A 24,217-nucleotide genomic window follows, 5' to 3' on the forward strand; every position below is an offset into this window, starting at 1 on the left:
TTTCCTCATGGCCATCTGATTTTGGGCATTTATGATGCCTTTGAGCCACTTTGAGACAACCTATCGACCGATATGCAGTTATGTGTCTCAGCCGAAAATGACTACAGAACTGCTCATCATCGTAACTGTGTGCTGTGGCAAGGAAATTGTTGACCCGCCCTTAAGTGGTTTACCAATTGCAAATTAAGAGAAAAGTTGTCTATAATCTATAATTTATAATTCATATCGCAAATGTGCAATTATTGCCGTGGCCTCGCATTATGTTGAATGCGGCCCAAAGGAATCTAAGATTTCGTCGCACTTGGACATTACGCCGTGACTAGTCGAGGGGTGCTCTCCAATCACCTTGCTCACATCGCAAGAGATTGAAACAGGCTAGCACAAAGTGAAACAGACAATTGGAACGCATCTGCACCATTGTGTTTACTACTGGTGGACGGATTGGCGGCAAAAGTTGAATGTTCAAATGACCTGACGCTTCTGACCTGACACACATGCACATATGAGCGTTTCTACGCGTCACTGACTGACCGTTACACCCAGTTTTTGTTCATATATTTCCCCTTTGACGTAATACAAATCAATTTAGGAACTTTCTGGAGGATTCCACCAAAAGTTAGTGAAAGCATACACTGGCTTTGGTACCACCCTGTGACCCCTGTAGAACCGGAGATTTTAAACTTCAAAGTCGTCGTCACTGACTGACAAAAATGAATTTGCATTGCTCTGAAATTATGCAAGATAAAGAATATCCACGAAATACGTTAAATAGTTCTAAGTGGTGCCCAAATGCATGCAAAATCGTGACTTTGTGTAGGTAATGGTTTCCTCTCTTTGGCCATAAAAATGAAGCGTCACTGACTGACACATGTGATTTGATGCGTGTTAACTTTTCTTTTTCATGGAATGAGCATTGCAAAATATATCTATATTGAACACAGGAATTTATATAAAAGAAACATAACAGTTGCATAGCCAGGGCCAAAATAAAATACTCCGCTGCATAAACAAACAATTTACCTAGAACAATAAAACTCATATAACATTATTACTCGAGGAACATATTATGCCACGAATTTAGTGTACCAGTTGAGGCCAATGAAGCGCATGCACCAAAATTTGAAATTTGAGCAATACCAAAGGTTAAAATGTCAGTCGGTGACGGCCCTCAGGAACAAAAACGGTGAATGCTGGGGAATTTTTTAATTCTGATCTTTCATCCTTGGGATGGACTTGATTTGGATACAAAACGATTTATCTCCCGCATCCCTCGATTTTGGTCAGCGGAAAAAATGTATGTCAATCGTCACTGACTGACACCAAAACGACGCACTGTTGCGTTACATTCCTCTGCGTGAACATGTGACTTTCAAGTATTGATGAAATGGATTGGTAAGACACAGTCATGATTGGGGAGAATGGTTAATTGGAAAATTTCATAGAAAAATCTTATCTTAGTTGCGAAATCTTCGGTAATAGAATGGCTCTGTAGACAGAATCATTTGCTCATATGATACGAGAGCTCAATTCCACAGCGTTTTTGTAAAAAATGGTTGGAGTATGGGGAGAAAGAGGTACGGATCATTAAAATTTGGAATATTTACACCATGTCAGGACTTTGAACGGTTCATTTACCTCAAATTGAATTTTTGAACCCTAGTATGACAGTTATGTGGAAACGCTAATATATACACACGCACAATGTTGTGGAAAAATGAGATGTGGGTAGCACATAGTGTAAATGGTTCAAGTCACTATGGTTACATACATATTTGGTATGAATACATACAGTCGGATCCGGATTTAACGTCTTCGCATTTAACGTTTTTCCGCATTTAGCGTTTATTTTTTTGGGTCCCGATTCATTCCCTATTAGGACAATGTAAAAATTATCCGTATTTAGTGTTTCCGCATTTTGCGTTTTTCCGCATTTATGGTCGTAAAAATTTGTCCCGCCCAAGATTTTTTTGCTCGATTTAACGTTTTTTCATGACGGTTCATCCAAATCTTCGAATTTATGCTCATCAACAAGAACAGTCTCATGAAAGTTTACCAAGAGTCGATAGAATCTACCGGGGAACGCTTCTTCAACTGCTTTCTTCTGCGAGCGCAGCGCTGCGACCTTCAACTCGCAAGCTGGGTGATTTGTCTTCTCGTAATGTTTCGCTCCCCTTCTGATCCAAAGACCAGGCACTTTTTGTATCAGATCCGATCTAATGGAGCAAAGTCATCCTTTAATAACCTCGAACTACCTTATCCTTCACTTCTTGAACTTGACTTCGATGATACGTGACGACTGATGACACGTCGAGTTATCCTCCGAGGGCCGCTACAATAATGTTTTCTCGTACCTATTGTTTTCAATTGATGGCTTATGCCCCTTTTAACTCTACTCCCTACGAGCAGTCGATTATGAGCCCAATATTTTTCCAGTCGGCTACTTTCTCTTTTCAAAAGAGGAGGCCCAATATCAAGTGCGCAGTTCACTAGAAGATTCTTTCTGTAATCCATTCCAAGGTCAGTTTCCACGGAGGAACAGCGAAAGAGCAGAGGAAGCGTTTCCCCTGTCATGACCATGAGTTAGAGCATTCTTTCCATGCGGAACAACATTATTTTACATCGTAATTAACATATCCCGGAGCCAATTTACCGACATGCGGCTGATTGATATCGATGTCGATTCAAAAATATCTATCTGGTGCTAATTAATGTCAAAAGAGAATGACAATCGGAGTTTTGACGAACTATCACGGTCCATGACTCAAAATAAATCGCTCATACTGGAAAAAAAATCACCGCATACTCACGGTAGAATAGATGAGCGCGGAAAAATACGAAAATCCGGCAGGTATCCCTTGGTGGTTGACTTCGACATCATAACCCTGACGAAATTGCCAAACTCCAGAGGCACTGACAATTTTTCTGATGAACTCCAGTTTTGTTGAAGATTAAACCTTTTCACTTAACTTAAAGTTTAGCTAATCGTTATTCAAGGTCCAACCAAATTTCATTAAAAGCTGCAGAGAAACAAGGTGAGTCGGAGTCAAGGTGATCAGCGCGCCGCGTAAAGAACTTCTCCTGGTTCCATTCGACCTGCATGAGGCCGCGGATATATGACAACGAATCTGGTGCCATCATCGAGTTGAATCACCATCGACTTGTACGCATACTAGAAATAAGATTCTCCTTTTTTGGATGACCTCGAAATCCAAAATGTGCGCACGGGAGGCTTTTTAAAGGCTCATAAATCCCTCGTTTCGCCGAGGCAACAGAAAACGCTAAGTTGGTATAATTCCAGAAAATCTCCCTTTTACTAGATATTCGGTAGTTTAGATTTCGGGATTAGCGATCTTCTGCTGTCCCTTTATTTCACTCATCTCTATAGATGCAATGACGATTTTTCGAGTACCTACTTACATCTTTTCTTATTATATTATTAAATGCTATAGTCACCTACATGTCACTTTTACAGAAAAAAATTTAAAATTTCATCGAGACCACTGAAATGTACGTAAAAATGGAATCACTAATGTCCATAATAATATTCCGTGTGGGAATGCTTTTCAGTTGATGCATATTAAAATTTTCTTAAAATATTTCTTTAAAACAATAGGGTGGTTTCCTATTATTTTTTATTGCCAAAATCGAAAGATTATTACACCTGGAGTACGTATTTCACGCATTTAGATTTTTAAATGACGATATCTATTTTTCGCGATTAAATGAAAAGTGAAAATTTTCAAGCGCACGAAAATGCGACGCGTAAGTATGAATGCCGGGAAATCTCTCCGTGAGACTTATTTCTGGTTTCCGCTGCCCCCCTGTGAGGTGACCTTGAGGCGAGGCTTAGCACTGATACGACGCAGGCTGCTAGCGGGTAGCTGAGTACCCTGCTGGCTGGTAGCGCTTGTCTTAAATAAGGATTATTAATACCTTATCAAATGAAGAAAACTTTCCGACCTTAGCCAGTTTTAATAAGTGATTATTAAGACATGTTTCCCTGAGCTCTACGCCTCATGCATGCATTGGTAACCTCAGATGATGTATAACTCCCATCTTCTCGTATAGAAACTAAGTCCCTGTGACGTCACGTGGAGTGGCATCGCATAGGCGCCAATCTGGCCCTTTTCAAATGAGGATAAAAATGGACCATTGCCATTCGTCTGAACCGCTATTTCTAAAACGAAATAATTTGTACATTTTGAATACACTAATGGTGGGTAACGAATCGCAATCAATGCTTTTCGTTTTCTTGGATGAAGGAAACTACCCTTTTGTCATCCTCTCATTACTTATTTTTACTACCCATTTTTTTTAGCTGATTCCTGAAAAGTATTATCCAACCTTCATAGGGCTGAAAACACTTAATCAATGAATTTTTTGCTGCATGCAGCACCTTTTAGTTACGTAAAATAATACTTTTTATTCATAAAAAGCCATTTCAATCATTACAGACCCTAAAGCCTGAAAAAAATGGCAGGTCCGCATTTAGTGTTTTTCCGCATTTAGTGTTTTTAAGTTTGTCCCCCCTGAAAAACCTTAAATCAGGATTCTACTGTATTTGGTTGAACAGATGAAATGTTTTGTTAAAATGAATATGCGATGTGGTTGTTGCAAACCAATGAATGACCAATGAGTGGCTGTCTGTCACATCTTACTGTTGGCATATCATTGCCTTTTTTCCTCTCAGATTTTGTGTGAGACACCTTAAAGCGATCAATTCCTAACTGTGTGTGTTTTTCACTTCTTTTAGGCCTCAGGGGAGGGAAGACTGTGATTATTGAGCCGCACAGGCACCCTGGTGTTTTCATAGCACGTGGCAAGGAGGATGCCCTCGTCACATTGAACATGGTCCCTGGCGAGTCTGTGTATGGAGAGAAGCGGATTTCTGTTGAGGTAAATTCTCGTTTTACATTGGCAAAATCTGATTTCATGGGCTTTGAAAAAAAGTTCAGCTACTTGGTGCGCCATTGAAAATCATCATAAATTGCCTTAGATTTTGAATGGAGTAGAATCCTGATTAAAGGTTTAACAGAAAGGGAAAAGTTTTAATTACAGAAAAACACTAAATGAGGAGCAGCTATCTTTTAGCCTGGATTTTGGGTTTTAGTCTGTTTTGGTTGGAAAAGCTTTCTATGAGTAAAAAATCTAATATAATGTCGCTAATAGGTGTCATGTGTCACAAAAAATTTTCATCAACTTAATGTGTACACCCTTTAGAACACCTAAAAAAGGGAAAGTAATTTAAAACATGGTATGTGGAGGATATTTCTAAATGGATTATAAAATCAATGAATTTAAAAACATCGCTTCCTGGAATGTGACTGTGGACGGTCATATTATATCAACGCCAATGAATCCGTTGTTATGAATTTGTCAGTGGTCTGGGTGCATTTTTTTTTCAATTTTAATTCTAACATGTTATCATAGTGAGGGCAGTTAAATCATAATTGAAATGGGAAGGAAACAAATAGTGAAGCAGATTACAGCTTCAGAAAAGATTGAATTTCTCGAAGAAGTGAACCGAAATAAACACGTAAAGCAAGTGGAATTAGTGCTAAGATTAAACATTCCTGAATCCACATGAAGCTTGATTGTAAGAAAACGTGAAAAAATCCAAGTCAGTGTGACAGAAAGCTAAAGATTCGTGATGGGAAATTTCCAGAATGGGAAGATGTTCTTCTTCCATGGTGCAGACAAGTGCGAAGTTCGAATGTGCTGTTTGCTGGTTCCATTATTAAATAAAAGGCAAAGCATGTGGCTATTAAAATGGGCATTGAGAATTTCCATGCCTCTAATGGCTGGATCGATGGTTCTAAAAAGAGACATGGATTAGTTTACAGATGTGTGCAAGGTGAGGCAGCCAGTTTTAACCTTGATGTCGTTGAAACTTAGAAAAATAGAAGCCTGCCAAAGTTACTAGAAGGCTAAAGCCCCAATGACATTTACAATGCTGAGGAGAGTGGTTTATTTTTTCATTTAATACCAGATCGAACGTACGAATTTAAAGGAGAAAAATGCCACGGTGGAAAATTAAACAAAGAGAGGCTGACTGTTTTGTTGTGCTGTAATGAGAGTGGGATGGACAAGCTGATGCCCCTTGTTATTGGAAAATCTAAACACCCAAGGCGTTTCAAGAACATTCGAACCTTCCCCTGTCAATACACAGTTTACCCTTCAGCGTGGATGACGACCTCTATTTTCAAAACCTTTTTGCGTGGGTTTGATGCCAAACTAGGAGGACAAAATAGAAAGATTTTACTCTTTATCGATCAATGCGCTGATCATCCCATCAATACCAGTTACCTAAGGAACATTCGGGTGGAATTCTTTCCAGTAAACACAACTAGTCACCTTCAGCCCCTTGACCAAGGCATCATCCTGTGTTTCAAGCAAAAATACAGAAAATTTCTTGTGCAAAAGAGGCTGACAAACCTTCAAGATTCCTAAAATGATTTACACCCTAATATTAAATTAGAAAGAATTACGACTACCTTTCAAGGAAAGTTAGCTATACATATCAATAATGCAGTGGTACAATTATATACAGTAAAACTTCGACTTTACGCACTTTGATTTTACATCAAGTCTCGTTTTTACGCAGTGGCACTCAAGTCCGGCCGGAAAGCATAGGGAATTGCAATGGTGAAACTTCGATTTAACATCTATTCTTGATTTAAGCAGTTTATCGATTTTGCACAGCATAACCCCAGCCCCAAAGAGGCCACTAATCTTGATTTTACGCAGTTGTCTTTCAACTTGTTTTGAAAATCCCGACTGGAGCAATATGAAGTTATTTATTCGTCTGAATGAGTTCAAAAATGAACTCTGGAATGGTTGAAATGACGTTCTGTTGAGCGTGAAACTTAAAACATCTGGAATCTAATTATTGCTTCCCCCTGCGTCCTCTTAGTAATATTTCAGGCTCCTTCACGAACGCGAATATCGCCCTTAGTTCAAATTTCCCATAGAAGGGTATCGAAAACTAAAAGATACGGCAATCGCCGTGTATGCGAACTACTTTTGATGAAGTCAGACGTTGATCGCCGGAGATATTAACATCTTTAGTTTATTATTCGACTCATTGATTGACGCTGTTTATAACATATTTATTGATTTACAGTAGATGGTCGTTAATCCGGAATTATGAACCATGGAATATCATTCCCTAACGGAATGTTTTCCGTCGCCCCAGCAAATTGAGCCGTTAAAAATTCTCCCGTGCCAAAATTTTGGCTTCCAAGGTGATCCAAAAAAGATAGTCGTACTTCTAGTATGGACATAAGTCGATGGTGATTCAACAGGATGGTAAAAGCAGCATGAATAGGGTGGTTTCCTATTATTTTTTTATTGCCTAAATAGAATGATTATTACCCCTAGAGTACGTATTTCACGCATTTAGATTTTTAAATGACTATATCTATTTTTCGCTGTTAAATGAAAATTGAAAAATTTCAAGCGAGCGAAAACGCGACGGGTAAGTATGAATGCCGGGAAATCTCTCCGTGTGACGTATTTCTCGTTCCCACTGCTGCCCTGTGAGGTGAACTTGAGGGAGGCTTGAGCGCTGATACGACGCAGGCTGCTAGCGGGTAGCAGAGTACCATGCTAGCTGGTAGCGCTTGGCTTAAATAAGGATTATTAATGCCTTATCAAACGAAGAAAACTTTCCGACCTTAGCCAGTTTTAATAAGTGATTATTAAGACATGTTTCCCTGAGGTCTTTGGCTCATGCATGCATTGGTAATCTCAGACGATGTAAAACTCCTATCTACTTGTATAGAAACTAGGTCCCTGTGACGTCACGTGGAGTGGCATCGCGTGGGTGCCAATCGGGCAGTTTTCAAATGAGGATAAAAATGGACCATTGCCATTCGTCTAAACCGGTATTTCTAAAACTAAATAATTTTTATATTATGAATACACTAATGGTAGGTAACGAATCGCAATCAATGCCTTTCGTTTTCTTTGATGAAGGAAACTACCCAATTGTCTCATTCTGTGGTCTAACCCCACATCTGCGGGACGAATGGAGGTGAGAGAATGTTGATTGTGCGGCGCACTTATCAGAGCTGACTCAACTTGTATCTCATTGTCAGTGGGTTTAAATGAAACTTGGTTGGAACTTGAATAGCTATTAGCTTAACTCCTCTGAGTGCAAAGCGTTTATTTTTAACGGAACGAGAGTTAATGCCTTCGGAGAATAACTCGCGTTGTCAATTGTCATGTAATCATTGACGTCAAATTCAAGACGTGAGTGATAAAGTAGTCCTTTTAAACTCAGGAATGGCTTAGCTCCATTAAACCAAATAACAAGAAGTGTCCGGTGTTGATATCAGATATGGGGAAGCAAAATATTACGTGAAGATGAGTCACACTGCTTGTGAGTCAAAGGTCCCGGTGCTGAATTCGCGGAAGAATGCCGACAGAGAAGCTATGCATGGTAGATTCAATCTACTAATGCTAAAATTTCATGGGAAAATGCTTTTTTAATGCGTAAAAATTATGAAGAGGGAAAATTGTTCCGGACTGTTAATCATTTTTTATTCTTCACTGGCGACATGAAGGTAGTTGCGCGGTTATGTAAATACCTCACTTAAAAAAGTGATCTATACGCTGGAAAATTCTGATTTCCCGAGTACGGTGTGCTCCGTATTATCTATGGTAAGCTATTTGAAAGGAGGTAACCGACATGGAAACTTAAAAATAGATAAAATATTTTAGGACTAGTTCTGTGTCTCTCATTATTTTAAACTTAAACAGAATATCATATATCGCACACTATGTCATTGATTCAGGGATCTATAATTTTTGAAAGAGGCAACAGGATGCATGAATGAGGAAAGGAATTACGCAACACCGCATATTTTGATATTTTGCTGAATAAAAATGCGATAATTATATTCTCATCTTCCCACTTTCCTATTCGTCTTTCGTCAATCCTTAGACCCTTGGATTTTACTACAATTTCGCTCGCAGTTTCATCATTATCAACTAAGCCTCATAAAACGAAAAAATGGGCATTAGTTTCAAATCATAATACATTTTCATGGGTATCAAGTGAAGGACTTCTGGTTAAATTAGAATTTATTTATTTATTTATTTATTTATTTAGTCCAAAAACAGCACGAGGCCAATTACAGAGGACTACAATAACAGGAGAAATAATTAAATAACATTAAGCAACGTAACCAACAAAAACAAAAAAAAATTCAACAGTAATTACAAATAATAACAAAGAATAGTCATCAGGTGGGGCGAGGAATAGGGGGAAAATTACGATAGTGATGGTGCAAGTTGGGTGTGGGATGAAAAAAAGGATCAAAATTTGGAACACATTTGGCATATGAGTTAATGGAAGAAGGAAGTCTGAATAGTAAAGAACGTTTAGAAACAGAAAGGCGGGGGGTGAAACAATGAAATAGGTCACTCGACCTCGTCGTGCGCGAAGGAACACGAAGCGGAAAAAAAGAAAGAAGGTCTGATGACCTGTATTTGCCATTGATGATATTTAAAAAGAGTCTCCGGTCATTGAGGATACGGCGATCAGCTAAAGTAGAAATGCCAAGAGAGGATCTAATCTTATTGAGGGAGAAGTTACGAAAAGGCAAGTGGCGGTAGCGGACAACAGAAAGGAAAAAATTCAATGGATGTTCCAGGAGCTTTAATGAAGAAGGTGGGGCCGAAGACCAGATTTGGCTGCAGTATTCTAGGACCGGAGAGACACAGGAAAGGAAGAAGGTGCGTAGAGCAATTAAATCCAACACCTCACTATGGCGATACATCATACCCACCAAAGACATAGCGCGGGTGGAAATGGATTTAATGTGCTCACGAAAGAGCAGCTTAGAGTCAAAAATAACCCCTAAATCCTTCTGAGAGGTGACCGAAGGAATATGATGTCCAGATAATCGGTAATTTATACTCAGGATAGACTTGCGTAGGGTGAATGGTAGAATGGTAGACTTGGCTGGATTAATTTTTAGACTCCAAATCTCAGACCATTGGTCTATGGCATCAAGAGCCTTCTGCAGAGCAAGGCAGTCATTCGGGGAATCAATCTGTTTAAAAATTTTGCAGTCATCTGCGTATAATAATATTTTGCAATTGGTGGAGGAGATAATGTTAACTAGATCATCTATGTATAATGCAAACAGTAAAGGCCCGAGGACACTCCCTTGTGGAACTCCAGATGTAACCGGTGCCATCAAAGAACGCGACCCATTTACTATTGTGTATTGTTGCCGGTTCTGAAGGAAAGAAGATAAGATAGAAAGGAAATTACCATGGACATTATACCGATTCTCTAATTTGAAGAGCAGTAATTGATGGTTAATTTTGTCAAAAGCTTTGGCAAAATCAATGTAGCATACATCCAGCTGTGATGAAGTCTCGAAAGCGTCAATGCAATATTTGTGCAAAATGGACAGATTTGTTACTGTAGATGATCCGGGAAGGAAACCATGCTGTTCGTCAGATATTAAGGGAAGAGAGAAAGACAACAGACGTTGATGAATGATGCGCTCAAAAATAGTCGATATAATTGGCAAAATTGAGATAGGACGGTATGATTCTACAGAAGATTTCTTTCCGGATTTGAAGAGTGGGAAAATGCTGCCAATTTTCCACACTGACGGAAAATATGCCGTTGAAAAACATCTATTAAAAATGATGGATAGGGGTAAAGCCAAGGAAGGGGCTGCATTTTTTAGGAACATTGCGGCCAGCTGATCTGAACCAGTTGCACGGTTAGTTTTAAGGGATGACAGCAATTTTAGACATTCATCGGGAGAAGTGGAAAGTGAGGAGAGAGAGTGGGAACTAACACATTTAATATCAAGAACAGAGGTATCCAAAAGTTGATTAGAGGTGAAGGTGGATGAAAAGAACTTGAAAAAAAGGTCAGCACGCCCAGGACCAACAGCAGTTACATCACCAAAAGACATTTCCATAGGCGTGGAAGCAGAGTTACGCCTGGAGTTGATCATAGACCATAACCGTTTTGGGTTGGAAACACATTCGGAGGAAATTGAGGCTATATAGTTGGTAAAGTCTAACTTAGTCAGATAATTGGCATGACGCCGAAGGTTCATGAAAGTTTTTAATGTGTTAGGGTTAGGAAAAAGTTTGTACAGGCGCCAAGCACTTAGCTTATTCTTTAAAACAAAAACTGTCTCACTGGTCATCCAAAGTGGGAACTTTCTAGAACGGGGTTTCCGATGCGGAATGCAGTCCTTCAGGACACCTGCCAACCAGTCATAAAACATATCAAGGGCTTCGTCCACAGAGCCTTCTTCCAAGAGGCACCATGGGAGGCAGTTGAGGGTGTCATTAACATGAGCCCAATCCGTTCTTTTCCAGATGGGGGTGGGAGGACGTAGAGAAGGGGGCGGAGTAGACCTTGGTGTAGGGGGTGGCCACCCGCTGGGTTCAAGCGAAATTTCTAGGGACCCGTGGTCGGAGCAGAAATAGTCGCCAGCAGGGCAAACTTTCAACTCGAGCGAGGATAAGACAAGATCCAGGACTGCCAACCCCCTCGTAGGAAACATATTGCATTGCTTAAGGCCCAGGCCATTAATGAAATGATCAACAAAAAACTCCTCAAGGCCAGATAAACTCTTGAAATGAAATCACAATGTCAAATGCTTATTTATTTTATCGGAATAATCTTATATTTCCCTTGGATTGGAACTGCCCGAAGAATTTTTTAACCTGGGATAGAAGTCATTGGAATATATGCTTGCGCTGGACGCTTCCTCAGAGATGATACAAGTTCAAATCACACAAGTGCTAAAACAGGGTAGCTAATATGAGCGTATCTTGAACCGCACGTTCACATCACAGGGCCTTAGGTCGTAGGCGGCGGAAGACTGAATGTTCGTGTGTCCATTGATGTTGCCACTTGGTCTGCCACCTCTGGCAGCCCTTCCTTACTCTAGAATTTTATTTATACGCTCTTATTATTAATAAAACATGTGCACCTTCTTGTAAACAATTTCGTCGATTTACCTGCAAAGCCAATATTTGCAGTAAATACGCCGCAAAAAGCATCTTTTTTAACGCTATATTTTTTTACTCACATCTCGAACTGAAAGCTTTGGTAGAATTAGTAATCGAACTAGAATCTCCGGAAGAACAAAGGAACATATTCACCTATAAAAATAATTTTTTAACAATTAACTTTTTCTGCGCACATAGATTATGTGAACATTCTAAAATACCTAAAATAACATAACACGCGTCTTCGTCATCCCTAACGTCCAGTTGCAGCCTCCTTCCTCCCTTTTTTTCTCCACTTGATGATTACTGTGAAATCCGGGAAGGAAATATTCGAAAGTGTTCAAGGTATCTGGGAGCCTTAAGGTTCTCTTTATTTTTGGAAGGAGATAAAAGTCACACACAGCCATGTCCGGTGAATGTGGAGGCATTATTACAGTGCTGTGAAGTGTGTGGCTGCCACATGTAAAGTAACTAATGAATACAGCATAAAATTTTATCATACTTGAATGGCATGTTTACCAGCATAGTAAATAAAATTGACAATTGGACTTACCAAATCATGAAAAACTTATTTATTTATATCCCTTTATTTTCTGAACGCACCTCATATACAGTACATTAGTTTTGTTAAGGGGCATCCTTATGCATTGACATGAACGATGTCAGTGAGTGTGAAAAAGACCAGCTCACGTCTTGTTTTTTGGGCTTGGTCAGGGTAGTGCATCCTGTAATGCCCACCAATTGTTTGTTTATTTTTCAGAACGAGAGCGACAAAGTGGAGTACAGGGTTTGGAATCCTTTCCGGTCGAAGCTGGCCGCTGCAATCCTGGGTGGTGTGGACCAGATTCACATGCCCCCTGGCAGCAAAGTGCTGTACCTGGGAGCTGCCTCGGGTACCACAGTTTCCCATGTTTCGGACATTGTTGGCCCGGTTAGTAGTGGTCTTCATTGCTTCCCCTGTGTCTGCATCTGAGTCACTATGGGAGGTGGTGTTCGTGGTGTAAATGATGGCATCAGACGATCTATTCAAACCCTGCAAAATATGTTAGATGTGTACTAGGGCGGATCGGAAAAATCGATTTTTTTCAAATCCATCTGGCCCAATGAAAAAAAGTTGTGGGACCGATCAAAAATAAGGCCTGAAAAATTTGAGACCTCTAGGTGAACCCCTGACCCTCGCTCAAATGCAATTTATGGGGGGAGGGTCTAAATTCGAAAAATATAGTATTTTATGGTCATTACCTATAGATTTTGCCGAGTTACTGCCCTTTTGGCAAATATATAGGGCATTTTGACGTATCTGACACCATTTAGCCACAAAATGCCTAATTTGAGCCCCCGAAGAAATTATTCCAACGCTCACGCAGCGTCGCGGATACAAGAGCCGCAGGCCGATCCCTTCCCCTCCCCGCTCGCTTCTCCCCCTCCCACGCCTCCAATACAGCAAAATTCATCCCGCGTGTGCTTGTAGGAGGTCGTTTATCTTTTATAATATAAATCGGAAGATGGCAGAAGGTAATAAAGGAAGTGTAGTGAGACGACTTGTCTCTTATTAGGCGCCTCGTCGGAGTTAAACAAATCAATGTTACCAACTTTTAGAGAAGTGATGAAATATTTTTAGATTCGAGAATGCAGGAAAGGAGCTTACGGTCTATGAAGTGGCCTCTTGAGCGGCTATAAATGTGTGCGAACTTTGGATATGCACTTCAATTTCGGCATTTTCGGAAAGATGTGACTAAAAGGATTTTGGAAGTCCGCTCGCATCCCCTCCCCGCATGCCTCTCCCACACCCCAAATGCCTTGAGTGTGGGTCTAATGTAACTATTTCGTTGACTTAAATGCGGCCGCTGGTCAGGACCGGGCCACCATTCACGGTGGGCCCACAGCGTGGCAGAAGGTCGTCTCGTCTGAAAGCGGCCTGAATTTCATGCTGTCGCGTCGTGACGTGAACGGCGGGTGGCGAAAAGTCATTTCGTCGGAAAGTGGCCGCAATGTAGCACTTACTGTATTTCACGCTGTAGATTGCGCACCGCAGGGCCGGATTTAAATGGGCGCCGTGGTGACCACGGCGGCTGTCCACTGTGCACTGTGCAATTCGATTCATTTAAAGACATCCATAGAAACGTATGGTGTTTTGAAAGTACGAAGCTCTTGCAGTAGGGGGAAGAGAAGGATGGAACAGAAAGGATAGGAGGAGAGAGGGTTCTCCTTATTAGCAGACGGATCGTCGGATATTCAGCTCTCTGCTGAGCTTCATTGCAAAGAAAAATCATTTCGACATGGGTCGAATATAATATCTAATTCTTCAGGTGGGAAAGCGTCTCATTCTAGATGTTTCAGGATCGATAAATGGGAAACAATTTTTCATGTTTCTTTGAATCCTATTATGTTTTGTTAAGTGTGCTTCTTTCACTGCCTTCCTTGACCGATTGGCAACAGCTGTAATCAAAACTAAGTGAATTTGTTGTATCTAGCTGCTGTCCTATCTTCCCTCAACACCTGGATGAGGGGTATTGAATGGGAATCCACGACTTAAAACATTTTGGCCAATTTGTAAGTTATACAGTACTATGGTTATACCGCAGCTACCTAGCACTCAGTTTGAAAACATCACTGTGATTGGTTGTGTTTTGCGGTTGGATTGTTTTTTAATCGTAGTTCCATAGCTTTAAATATCAAACGAAGGATAGGAATTTTAAAATGCCAAAAGCTAGTGATACCATTCATAGCAGGGCAAGTGAATTTAGCTGAGAAGGATTTTATGTGAAAGACAGAGTATTACTGTGCAAAGTTTGCGATAAAAGATTTGAATTTGAAAGATGTGACCCTTTGTTAAAGCACATCAGTAGCGATACACATAAATGTGCGAAAGGAAGGGGACCCGCAAAACGACAGCTATCATTTGAACATACAGTCACTCAGTCAAAGCAAAGGAGGAGCTTGTTGTTGCTACCACAGAAGCATTTTCAAAGGCTTTATTTAGTGTAGAGTAACTTGACAATCCAAAAATACTGGAATGGCTATTGAAGTATACACATACAAGGTAGTGGGGATTTGCCGTTTACCGATCGTAATTGCCAAGACTTACATACTTGAGCCATTCATATACCTTGAACCAATATAACTTGAATCATTTCCTTCATTTAGTTTTATCAGAAATTTTGTACAATGGAAATAGTCTTAAATGACATGTAAAATGTTTAATAAAAGAATAAGTATTCATGAAAATTGTACCATAAAATAATAAAACTGCTATAAATGTGGGAAAATTGTAGCATTATAATAACACCGCCAAGATTTACTATAACACTGAAATCACATGGTTTAGAAACGAATTTTAGCAAATAATAAAACCACTTTCACGGACCTCTACCCATTGGCCATTCGTTAATAGATGATATCATTCAGCCAATAGGACAGGTGACAGTTTGAATGCACTGCTCACAAACAGTAACAAATAGTGTAACTACAGTGGAACCCCATTAAGACGAGTACGGGCTATTGTGAGACCCCTGCCATTACGAGAGATAGCCGAAGCATTGTCAATTGACCCTACAATAAGCATGTAAGAAAATTCGTTTATTTAAGGCCCAATTGGTGTTGGCACAGCCATAGCGAGTTTTTCCATCGCAGGAAAACCTTCACCCAGAGTCCCTAATCTCTGTAATTGCTGGCGATCTGTTGGAAATGATGTTACCATGGAGTGTTCAGTCTCAAATTCATGTGGTGAACTTTCATTTGATAAATATGCAGTTAATTTTGGTGAAAATATTGTAGTATTAACATAGCAGAATGCTCGTTCTTCTTTTGTTCCTCGGGCGGTAGAAGGCAGTCGACAGCATGCCCGCACATCCATGAGCTGCTTGAGTAGAGAGCATTTGAAGGTAGGCACCATGACCAAAAATATGCAAAACAAGTCTAAGCGAGAAAATGAAAATAATAGAGCAATTCGAGAGTGGTGTAATGAATCTATCTTCCTATTCGCTCTTCATAATTTAAAAAGCTAATATTAGGTGTGCCATGGTGCGAGAGGGCAAACAATCCAAACAGCAAAAGCGCCAGAGGAATCGAGTACGTATATGAAGAGTTGGAAGGAGATTGGTGGTTTTGCCCACTTCAATCTGCGGGAAATAATGAGAAAGAAGGGGCCATGCTTAAGGCTAGAGCAGAGTATTTCAGTGATAGATTGAGAATCGAGAACTTCAAGTGTGCGTAAGGTTGGTAATACTAGTTTTAAGCACAAAAGTGTTACCTCCCTTCACAATTGCTGGGGATGCCTGCGGTACAAACCCAAAGCCGTGGAAGAAAGGACTCTGATCCTACCGGAATATCTTAAGAAGTATTCCCTGCATAATATAATTCAGACAAAACGGAAATCTTTTATATAACCTAATACACGACAAAACCCTTGCAGTACAAGGTGTTTATTGCAATGATGCTTCTAGAGGCAGGTAATGCTCTGTTAGTGATGGCGTATGTGAGAACCTGATGCTGCACTTTGTTTATTCGATTTCAAAAATTCTGCGTTCTTTTTCATGTTTCACATTCATTATTGAGAATGTCAAATCAGTAAATTCATACTTTTAAGTCCTTAGGGTCCATCAGATGCATATGTTTTTCAACTTGTTGCGCATTTAACCAAGTGTGTTATATTAGTCCCAGTTTCTTGCAGCTGTTTTACATAAGTTACATCAGCATAATATTTGCGTTATATTTTTCATGAAATAATATCAAGTTCATATCTTTGCTTATATAGGAGAACTTGGTTAGTATGTTCCTCCTTAGCACATTTTCCTTCTTTGCACTACGATTTCTCTCGGTCCCAGTACCATCAGAACAAAATACAGGTAAAAGTATGTGTTTAGTATGTTTTAAATAGTTGCGCTTTCCTGGGCAGTATGCTCAATTGTGATTGTTCAGTGTGAAATAGCGGATGACACAATAGAAGAAGCAGAAATTACTCCTTTGCCCCCTAGAAGAGTGGTGTCGGATTGCTGGATAGGTGAATTTCAACGAGTGTTGCGAATGTGATGATGATCTCACTGTGTTTGCCAAACCATGTCAATCGATGAAATTCACGAACAGGAGTTGAAAGAAAACGAAGATGGAAGTGATGAAGATGATGCTGAGGAAGGAAATGAGTCTTATCCAATTCCCACTTTATCTAAAGCAGTCAAGGCTTTAGAGTAAGTGCGTCATTACTTGACTACTGTTGCAGGAGCAGACGATGCTCTGGATCTCCACGCGAAGCTTAGTGTAAAAATACTTTGCAGGAGTAATTGAATCAGACGACATTGGACAAATTTTTAAAGTAAATTTCAACTGTATAATTTAGAAATCTACTTGTAATGATGTTGTGATCTAATAGTCTTGTGTGTTATTGATCGATATATGGACCGATAAAACATTCGATATGGTATATTTCTCAAGGGAATGTGTACTCTGTTGAGGTGATTTAAGGTAAATAAAGTTTTGCCCAATTTTTATGATGTTTAAAAACAACCAATTGAGGGACTCAAGGTTATCGTTATATTCTCAGAGTAAGCTGCGAGAAAGAGGAAATGATTTAGCTTCACTTGCCCTCTTTCTATGTTGCGCCCCCGATGTCAATGAAATAATGGGAGTATATCAACAGCAGTGCTATAAAAATGATTTGAATCAAAATTGGTAACACTGTAGAACTTGTTTAGTATGTTTCAGAAGGAACCACAAACAATGAACGTACTAACCAGGAAAACGTGGTAACGAGGAAAGTAAATAATAGCAGTTGGGGTAATTGCAATCTGTGGAAAAGTCGTCATAATTACAATTACTATCGGTAGTTCACTTAGGATCGCCTTCCTGAACTCTTTTCACGTTTAAAATCAAGAAAATGAGCTCTACATTGAAAAACAATACCATGCGAATAAAGAACATAATGTTTCATAAATTTTCTTAAGGCAATTACATGAAAATGTAGTCTATCTCTCGTGATCTCGTCTAGCATTTCTTAATTTGAGCCATAAAAATTATAAAATTTATTGAAATAAGTGCGCATATGCGCGACCTGGTCTACCCAATGTGGGTTGAATAAAGAAAATGTTTCTAACAAGCCAATAAAATGCTTTTTTTGTAGTTTCACTGAATTTTTTTCTTTATATACAGTGGAACTTGGTTAGTACGTTCCTCGTTAGTACGTTTTCCTCCTTAGTTCGGCGGTTTCTCTCGATCCCGGTACAATCCGAGCAAAATACACCCATGTCTCGTATAGCGCAAGGGATGCGTTCCTTGGGGTCTTTGCGCTATACGAATTTGCGTTATACGAGAGCGTTTTAACATAGGGAAGATAGGGATGCGTTCCTGGTAGCATAGGTCTTGGGTATTGAATTTCCTCTAAAACATCTATATTCCCATAAAAAGCCTTAGAAAACATTTTTTCTATAAATATTTATAGTTTAAAACATCTTTAAAGATAGTATTCACGCATTCAAAGACTTTTATTCACGTTAAAAAAAAATTCTTACGTGCTTTCGAAATTCCATCCTGTCGTGTGGGTGGGCTAACATCTGCTATCTCAGGGGATCGTAATGCGTTGCCGGCAGTTGATGATTTTTCAAACTAGTCTAAAAGCAACTATTGTGTCACCCAGGCCCTTTTGTCGCTCATCGAAATGACAGGAAAATGCTACTTTAAATGCCATTTCATAGCTAGCGGAGTTTATGAATGATAAATCATTTTAATTTGAAGTCCTCCGAGTCATTAGCAGCTACGTGAAACAGTCTTTAAATGCCTTGAAACCTGACCCAGGTTTTCCTTCCCTGAAAATGAATGAATGAGAATGCATTCTTTTCCAAAAGAATATCGTCTCATTAACACTAAAAACTAGTTGAGGGGGAAAGGAGCCACTTTCAATAACAGCTTGGAGTTCATCAGAAAATGTTGTGGTGGCTGCGCTATCAACACTTGCAGATTCACCTGATATCGCCGCACTGAAAATACCTGCTTGCCGTTTAAATTCTGGAACCAACCGGAGCTTTCACTTAATGTCTCGGAGCGATTACCACTCTCATCTTTTTGTACTGATTCACCATGAACTTTCCGTATGTGTAGACCGCTTGGTTGAAGTTGGTGCGGCTGAGGTCACTGATATTTTAGCTTCGTCTTTATTCAGAATAAGGCATCGTGAGTTTAAACTTCCGCGCAATATCGCTTTGACGCTCTCCATTTTCAAAGCAATTGACCTCTCTCAAGTCCTCTTCTAGGTTAATGGTTTTCTTGATAAATTCTTGATTTTTCTACACGCATTCCTATTTTTGCCATATTCTCTTGGTTTTTACTCTCTATGGCTCTATCTAAATCACCTTCTTCTGCTGAACTGTATTCCTGAGACGCAGAAGGGCTATGACTGCGGGGAGGGAACGAAGCCATTGTGTTTGAGACTCTATAGCGGACCCTTTTATGTGTTGATGCTATTCATGCGCAACTCGGCCACCGCTCCATTTCTCCCCCGTGAATACCGATGACCTTGAAGGCTTTAGCGTAGACTCTCTACCTGGAAGTCAATCGCCCGGTAACCTACGACGGCAGAAATACGTCTCAAACCGTATTGCTGAAAAAAAACTCATTTCCACTAGCCCCACGCTTAATTAACGATCTAAATTATTTATTATCATTTTGTTAAGGAGACGAGATAAATCTTCGGTAGGCCGGCTATCTAGACCCAATGACGAGTAATACTTTTGGCAATTGCGCAGCGCAATGAATTTCGATTAATATATAAACAAAAAAGAAGATTTGAGGAAAGAAATAATATTAATATGCGTAAATTGATAGAAATTTCGAGTGTACTTAGCGCAAGTTCACGTTTTATCACGAGAGCGTTTAAGATGTTTTATTAGGCTACACTGCGTTGCAATGTTTCCCCGAGGAACGAATTTGTGCTATATCGAAATTGCGCTATACGAGACATGGGTGTACCTTCGTTACATTTTGCAGGTACTGTTTAAGAAATTTAAAAAGATGCTTTTGTAATGTATGTACTGCTATTTTATTGTGTTACAAATCTAAAATAATCTGAAATAACTACTAAATTTGTACCTGCCAATTTCCCTGCAGGCATATCTTTGTAGTAGATGGCATATGGATGTATTGTTGCTTGGGCATTATTCCAGTGAAAACGCTGCCTTATAGTATGAAAGAATAATTCTCAGCAAAATCATACAACATGATAATTTCTCCCATCTGCAAGTCATCTTTCAGGATCTTCAAATATGATGATTGCTGAACAGCAATGAAAGAGTGTGTTTGTAATTGCATTAATTTAGAAATGAAAAACTGTATGAATTCTTCAGTGGACTTGACAAATGTCTGAAGAGTGCATATTTGTGATGTTATCTACCGTTTGAAGGTAATATTTTCAATGGCATTATCTTCTAGTACTTCTTCCAATATTGTCTTCACATTATCAGATCCTGCACATTCAGAACATTGTTGGAACCGACACTTCACTTAGGGTGGATTGCACATCATATTTGCCAGATAATGGTTGTAAGTGGACAAATTAATACTGTGGTCTTCCATTAGCTTGTTTAATTTACACCCATCCAGTAATAATTTTACATTCTGATGAAAAGGACAAATACATAGTGTACAATACATGCAGTGCGCTAGTCCCTTGAAAAACACGAGAACACCACAGAAGCTCGAGCAAGACTGACCTTGATTACCAGACTAGTAGTGCACTTACGGAAAGAGAGAGAGCTAGAATTTTTGAACTAATGTGATGAATGTTTTATACAGGAAGAGCATACAATGTCAAATGAAAGTTTAGTGTACAATTTTGTACACAGTGTACAAAGGGTTTCCAGGTTATGGTGTGGATGCATAAATGGTATAAAAAATGTGTTGTGTTAATTCAAATTTGTGTACAATGTATACTTTGTAGAACTTGTGTACAAATTTGTATGTGAACCTGTTTAGAACGTGTACAAATTTTTCATACGGGATATTAGTTTCACTCATAATTCAATAATTTTTTTACTCCTGTTCCCAAAGCCATCCCAAAATGAAATTTATACCAGGGATAGAATGCATTTAACTGTTTAACATATTTTTTCCCAATAAAATTTAAGATACCTTTTTTTAGATACTCAAGGTCAAAGGTCACATGGTGTGACCTCGGAATAAAAAAAATCGGTACCTAAAATTTAACATTTGTTACTTAAACTAAGTTCCTTTAGCTTAAAAATGAGACCAACAGGCAGTTTCTACCACAATTATTATCTAAGTTATGATTTATTTTTGTAGAGCATGCGAGGGAAAATTTTGCATTTTTTGTCATGTTTGCAACCCTGCTGTATGAATACCGTGTATAGCTGGGGGTTAAAATTTTGTGTATGAGTCCAATTTCATGTGCTTTAACTTCCTACCAAATTTCAAGCAAATCTGAGATGGTCGTGTTGAAAAGTCCACTTTTCTGTGATGATTTGGCATTGAATGACCCTGGCAGCCTTCGTACATCGCACCTGAAATGGGCTGGCAGTGAGGGGGTTAATATTCCGGGACTTGCCACGGTGATAACTTTTACGGAGTCACCCGCAATGCACAAATTGTGCAAAAAATCCACAGATAAAATAATCATTCCCCTTGACCGGGATTCGAACCCGGATCCCTCGATTTCTGGCTGAGTGCTTTAGCCAGTTAAGCTCCCAAGGCGTCATTCTCCCCTCTCTGTTGAAATTGAGGGATCTGGGTTCGAATCCCGATCTAGGCGAATGGTTTTTCCTTTGTGGATTTTTCGCACAAACTGTTCATTGATAATTAGGCGGTATGACGTTCATCAGGTCAGCTAGTTCACTCATAAATGTATAGTGGTGGAGTAATAACTGGTCTTGTTTTTTTTTTGTTTGAAAACCTGCTCAGCCTTGACCACATCGCCTTCCTGAAACATATCCTGCATGCTTAAATTTTGCTTTTGTGTTTATGTGCTCTGGCTATCAACAGCCTGACAGTTGAGCCAATGTTTCCTTTTTGATGTTTGTCGTGAGCAGCAACCTCAATGGCAGAAGACAATTGAATGATTATTGATGTTGTAACTTTGCTGTGTATTTGGTTCCAATCCTGTGGGAATGGAATGTCACAAACATGTGTGAGGAAAGTGGTGGTTTATTTAATGGGTGTTACTGCTACTTAGGTTACTTCTTCCTTATTTCATTACATAAATACTTGGGACCAGTGGACTCGAATCAGAGGTCATATGCTTCCTCGTGAAATGCAGTAAATTAAATTTGCCTAAGGATTTGATGTTTGCGCGGTGAATGAATGAGAGGAATCTTTCTGGGGCTTACGACTGAGTCAGGCTCTCTATTTCTGCTGGCATTTTGACTCTAATAATCTTTGAGAATTGACCTAAGAAGAACGTTTGGAGAAAACCGCCTCGGATTGATGATGGAGAGGTATTGTTTTGTTGAAAGTGGAGAGTCTGACACAGCTCTTTGTCTGCGCACGGAATAAGTTCATGGCACCATTCTGTTTCATAAATATTTTTCTTAATTTCTCATTAGTAGATAATAGTAGTTTTTAGCACTGTTATTTATGTTCAGTTGTAAATGTGTGATCATTATTATGGCAACGGAGGCTGAATTTGAGATTGGGTGCAGCCTGCTTTAGGGATGAGGTTATCTAGAGTTCTGGTCGGCTGGAGCTCATTTCAAAATGTTAGTCGTATTTTGGTTTGCTCACTTTGGGTGCGTTTGTTTGCAGGAGGGACTGGTGTATGCTGTGGAGTTCTCGCATCGCTCTGGCCGTGACCTCATAAATATGGCCAAGAAGAGGACGAACGTGATTCCCATCATTGAGGACGCACGCCACCCGCACAAGTATCGCATGCTGGTGGGCATGGTGGATGCTGTATTTGCGGATGTTGCGCAGCCGGATCAGGCACGCATAGTGTCCCTCAACTCGCAGTATTTCCTCAAGAATGGTGGCCACTTTGTAATCTCAATTAAGGTGTGTGCTTTGACTCGCGTTGCCCCCTTCCCTCTCCTTGGCTCTCCTCTCACTCGTCTCGTAATGGCAGTGGCCCGTGGATTGGCTCTGACTTGTGCTCAGGAGAAGTGATATGGAAAAGACCCTAGTGTGTATGTGAGGAGAGATAATCCTTTCGCTACAAATTGGATTAATTAATAATAATAGGGATCATAGTCTATTTAAATTATTTGTAGCTAACATTTTTATGGAACTCACTTCCCTGTTGAGCAGTGAACTTGAGTTACGTTTAATTGAATATAAAGCAACCTGGTATGACTGAAGACCCTCCAGAGGTAGACTGACGGAAACTGCAAAGACATTACATGTTGTTACATTGTATGTTGTTACATTACATTGTATACTGTTAACCATCTTTGTGGAATAGCAAATCTGTGGTTGAAGATTTTCCCTGAAGCTCTCTTGCATAGGACCAAAAAGATTTAGGATTTTGAGTAATTCTCAGAGTACTTTTTTTAGAACTTCTGCATTGCAGTTCGCATTGATTTCTTGGTTATTGAGCATTGTGCAGTGTAACTTTCTTTTGCTCAAAGCTTTAATGTAACGTAATAGAATTTTGATTAAGTTGTATAGTTTTCTCTGCTTCAGAAGTTCCCTTCTGACATCGTTGTTGCACCAGAATGGTTCTTTATTATCACATTTCAGTTTTTGTGGACTGCATTATTGATTCCTTGTTGCAGAATTTCTAAGAAGTGTTTCCATGTTATATCTACGTTTTAATCCTCATGTTTTAGCAACGAATTTTGAATAGGAGTCAGTCAGTAGGAGTCAGCATCTTGCTGAATTTAATGAAGTTGCATTTATCAAATAAGTAAATATGCATTTTGGTTTTACAGCTGACCCTACATCAGTTTTTAGCTTTGCAAAATTACTCTGTGATCAGTCATACTGTCAATATCATCTGTTTGTTTTATCACCTCAGGATAGCTTACTGCTAAAAGGTCTAATATCTCATTTCCTCTTGTAGGTTTTTCAACTGCTTGGGCAAGAGAGTTATTTACTGATCGTAGGTCACCCAGAAAATTTATGGCTAGCCAATACGTAACTAATTAATCTTGCTGTACCACATGTGGTGTTTTTAAAGAGGTGCCTTACTTATGTGGCCACTTAAACCTCACTAGCCTCATCGGCAATGTCTTTCTCATTATTCTATCCATGCTCTCAACTTTTCCGTGTCCCTCCCCACTTGGCC

The 24,217-nt window shown here is 39.5% G+C and overlaps 1 protein-coding gene across 1 annotated transcript in view; it reads left to right on the forward strand.

The window, feature by feature from the left end:
- LOC124166563 (rRNA 2'-O-methyltransferase fibrillarin) overlaps positions 1-24,217 on the forward strand; it is a 44,714-nt gene that overhangs the window by 18,988 nt on the left and 1,509 nt on the right. Inside the window, exons 3-5 of the mRNA XM_046544126.1 lie at positions 4,754-4,896; positions 12,761-12,931; positions 22,741-22,986. Of these exons, the coding sequence (XP_046400082.1) occupies positions 4,754-4,896; positions 12,761-12,931; positions 22,741-22,986 (560 nt within the window). The remainder of the gene's footprint in view (positions 1-4,753; positions 4,897-12,760; positions 12,932-22,740; positions 22,987-24,217) is intronic.

Source organism: Ischnura elegans, chromosome 10 (genome assembly GCF_921293095.1).
Source record: "Ischnura elegans chromosome 10, ioIscEleg1.1, whole genome shotgun sequence".
NCBI classification, from domain to species: domain Eukaryota; kingdom Metazoa; phylum Arthropoda; class Insecta; order Odonata; family Coenagrionidae; genus Ischnura; species Ischnura elegans.